Source organism: Apaloderma vittatum, unplaced genomic scaffold (genome assembly GCF_000703405.1).
Source record: "Apaloderma vittatum isolate BGI_N311 unplaced genomic scaffold, ASM70340v1 scaffold39730, whole genome shotgun sequence".
NCBI lineage: Eukaryota > Metazoa > Chordata > Aves > Trogoniformes > Trogonidae > Apaloderma > Apaloderma vittatum.
In genome coordinates this window covers 1-3,835 of record NW_009693619.1, presented here as the reverse complement: position 1 = coordinate 3,835, position 3,835 = coordinate 1, and the positions used below count along the sequence as shown (strand labels likewise).

Sequence of the window (3,835 nt, the reverse complement as noted above, 5' to 3'; positions counted from 1 at the left end):
AGGCCGCGGGTGCCCTGGGTTAAAGGCGAGTTTGGGCGATTCGTGAGCGATTTCCGCTGAAAATCGCCATGAGTTAGAGCGGGGGAAGGGGCGTCTGAACCAGCGCTGGTTCCGGCAGTATTGCTGTAAAGGTGTGGGGGGAATCGCTGGGAGAACCAGCCCTGGGCCTTTCCCACAAACCAGACGGTAGAGGCAAGAACACTCCAATTTTTTCCTCAAAAATCGTGAAACTTTATTAAAATAAAGACTTCCTAGTTTTATCTTCAGTAATACCAAAGTTTTATCTTCAGTAATACCAAAGTTTTATCAGTGTAGTTTGCTTTTAACACCCAGAAATACAGGACCTCACCTTTCCAAAGGGGGCACCAGGAAAAACACCACAAGAACTTCATGGCAGGGATATGACGGAATCTCAGGGGTCGGAAGGGACCTCTGGAGATCATGATATCATATCATATCATATCATATCATATCATATCATCTCATCTCATATCATAGAATGACCTTAGATTGCCCAGTCCAATCCCCGCCAGAGCAGGGACACCCAGAGCACATCACACCAGAAAACATCGAGGCAGGTTTTGAAAGTCTCCACAGAGAGAGACTCCACAATCCCTCTGGGCAGCCCGTTCCAGTGCTGCCACCCTCACGGTGAAGAAGTATTTCCTTGTGTTTAAGTTTATGAGCTCTTTGTCCAACAATAAATTTTATCCTTGTTTCTTCTTAGCTTAATTTGCACTCTAAAGCTTCCTATCGGGGATCTACGGCAAGGCTCCACCATGGATAAACGCTACGCAATCAGATAATCCCAAAACCACGCGACGTGCCAATCCCTACCTTACTCGGTCTTCTGTACTAATAAGTAAAACCCGTACCGATTCTTTATGCAGCTTCAGCTGCAAACTGTGCAAACAGCTCCACAGAAATTTAAATAAATCTTAAGCATCACCTTGCTAGTTTAGGCAGGTGATCTGCACTTCAGAAGCTGCGTGTTTAGAATCCTGTAAGTAGTGGCTTAAAGGGGTACACTAAATATTTTTTTAAAAGTAAGGACAAGTAACGCAAATTCTATAGGAATGTGGTAAATAAGTTGTGTGCACACACAACAAGGTGAGCTTTGGAAGTTATTTTAAATCTCAGAACTGCCACAAAGTCAAAACTCACAGAGCACAGTGAGCAAGGAAACCAGCATTGAACCCCAGCACCAAAGGTGGGAAACAGTCGCCCTGTCAAGAGCTTTCTAAGACATTTTTGAATTGCTATTGCTGGTATACAAGGGAATAACTCATTTGAAGCACAGTATTTTTTAAAACATCTTTTTCTACATAGTTCATTTTACTGACAGTCAGACTAATTTAGCAACATCACCACTCACCAGCGCTTTCCTTTAAAATGTTCTGTTCTGGGAACACAGGAGTCAAAACCCAAGCGTGACCTGCGTGGGCAAACACATCCTAACTCTGTGGCATTTACCACATGGTTCTCAGCAAAGCTTTCGTTCATACGTCTGAAGGGTCTGGAGAAGAAGATCCCCAGACTGCAGTGGGCCAGAAGGAGCTCTGCTCCTGTGCCCAGCACTGCCGCGCGTACGGGCCAGTGAGCTGCCAAAATCTTACTCGGGGTACAAAGCGCAGGGACTCTTCAGAAGAGCAAAGGAGAACTGTATCGCCTATTTACATTAAGGTCCATAAAAACCAAGCTGATCAGAGCAGCTTAATAAATACTTTTTTGGTTCATGTTTTTTCACGTTTGTTTACTTACCACACTAATTGCCACGGATTTGCTTTTTACAGATTCAGGAGCTGATAAATAAGGGGGATTTTTAGTCAAGATGATAAGTTCCAACCAACAAATTCATCAGTTCATTCTTACGTACTTCCAGTCTACGCAAATTCCCGCTTTACCAATAAATGGGAAATCCTGTCCCTGTTTCAGCATCTCGGATTATTCCTGATGTTCGTGCTCCTGTCCTGGGATCAGCCACCGAATGCTCTCTGTTCGAACGGTGGCGTACATGACAAAGCTGGCCAGGAAGAGCAAAGAAAACAGAAGCAGCCAGTCTATGCCTTTGGTCAGAACGCTGGGCAGGGGCCCTTCCCAGTCCTCCTCAGTCACAACCACGTCGCTTTTGGCTTCTATGCCTGAAAAAGAAAGCACTCGATCGACACCAGTAATCGGTTGAATACAGAGAAGTTGGTTCTCTTCGGAGTTTTGTTCCTGCTCTCAGACTGAGGCGCACATACAGCTACACTGAAAAGTTTGGTGGGATGGTCCTCGTACGTTACTGTGAACCCAGCACACAGTTTACTTACACTTTATGTACTTACACTTTATGTGTATTTTCGTAACAGGAGAAGGCTTGGTCTGTCCTTCTACAGCACAGCCTTGAGTAAGTTTGGGGGTTTGGGGTTTTTTTTGTTGAGTATTCCTGCTATATTGGCAAATGTAATAGTTTCTGGTCTCTAATGAAGGCCCTCATATACCTATGTATGATTTTTGTTTTGTTTTTCTTCCCAGAAGGACCAGAGAGCTGACTGGCACTGACCTCACAACACAGACCGCCACAGCATCAAAACTGGAATCCTTTTGCCTCCTCCAGCAAAAGAACTGAAACCGTTTCATCCTCCAGCTGCTCTCAGCCTTACAGGGCACTGGCAACAATCCCAAGGTTCATCTGCCTAGTCCCAGATGAAATATTTGGGCAGAAAGACGTGCTCAATCCCTCTAGCACCCTCTCTGGCTAAACCTTGCTGCTTCCCCTGCTCTGACAGCAGCCCAGTGAGTTGAGTTTCTGCTTTCAGCACACCCTGAAACCCAGCTCACTCCAGCAACTGGTCATATAAGCCTCTGCTGGGTCATCTCAAGGTCTTCATGAAATTAATTTTAAAGAACAGCAGAGAGAGAAAAGCCCAGTCTGGAGCTAAAAGCTAGCCTGTTCTTCCTCCTGACACATCAGGGCTGATTTACCTACCTGTTTGATTAAAAATGAAGTCTTTCAGAGTTTCCAGAGTTCTGTCTGTATGATTAAATCGAGCCATAGGTTTAGCACCTTGGAAAAGGAGGATATTGGGTACAGCCACGGTTCCAAATCTAGTGGATAAACTGGTGGACATAAAGCAAATACAAAGCATCAAGGAAAATAATTCCACTGCGTGAAGAAACAAAGAGAGACACAGTGCAGGAAGTGTCAGTTTTACTAAATTAATGTGTCGCTTTAAAAAAAAAATTTAAAAATCAATCCTGTTTTTAAAACACAAAGCTTGCTAAAGGCAATAAGCTGATGCTAGAACACAGGAAGTGTAAGTTACCTGCTGTGCTGAGATGCATCCAGTGCCAGGAAGCGAAGAGTTGGAAATGCTCGAGGTAAAGAATTAAAATGAGGTGCCAGGCTGGCAGAAAAGCGGCACCACGGTGTATAGAACAAGACTAACGTACAGTCACTGCTGTTTGGGTTTAAGAACTCCATCAAATCCTTAGAGAAAGCAGATGAAAAACACACACAGTTACATATTTAACAGCGTCAAAGTCAATGTAGGAATGCACCATTCAGCAAACGATTAGATACTTAATAATATTTATCAAGTAGCTGCCCATGGCAGGGGGCTGGGAACTAGATGCTCTTTAAGGTTTCTTCCAACTCAAACCATTCCGTGATTCTGCAAAGCCAAACACCGACAGAAACACACACACGGTGCTGACGGGGCTTCTTCCACCATGCTCCCGCGTTCAGAATAACACCAAGCAGCGAACCGGGCGATCCGCTTACCTGAGACACGTTCAGGATCTGCAGCGTGAAGCGCTCGATGCCAGTAGTGTTCCTCTCCTCGCAGTTCAC

General features: G+C 44.7%; 1 protein-coding gene across 1 annotated transcript; it reads right to left on the bottom strand.

The window, feature by feature from the left end:
- Positions 1-1,803: 1,803 nt before the first annotated feature.
- On the bottom strand, positions 1,804-3,829 carry TXNDC15 (thioredoxin domain containing 15). Its single transcript, XM_009879398.1, has 4 exons — positions 3,767-3,829; positions 3,309-3,472; positions 2,972-3,102; positions 1,804-2,141 (listed from the first exon to the last, which is right to left on the bottom strand). The coding sequence occupies exons 2-4, from the start codon at positions 3,464-3,466 to the stop codon at positions 1,945-1,947; spliced, it is 486 nt and encodes a 161-aa protein (XP_009877700.1). The 5' UTR covers positions 3,467-3,472; positions 3,767-3,829; the 3' UTR covers positions 1,804-1,944.
- Positions 3,830-3,835: the final 6 nt, after the last annotated feature.

Coding starts and splice junctions, on each gene's coding strand:
- TXNDC15 (XM_009879398.1), bottom strand. CDS start 3,466: ATGGAGTTCTTAAACCCAAACAGCAGTGACTGTACGTTAGTCTTGTTC. Junction 3,103..3,308: donor GATGCATCTCAGCACAGCAG/GTAACTTACACT, acceptor TATGTCCACCAG/TTTATCCACTAGATTTGGAA. Junction 2,142..2,971: donor CTTCATTTTTAATCAAACAG/GTAGGTAAATCA, acceptor TTTCTTTTTCAG/GCATAGAAGCCAAAAGCGAC.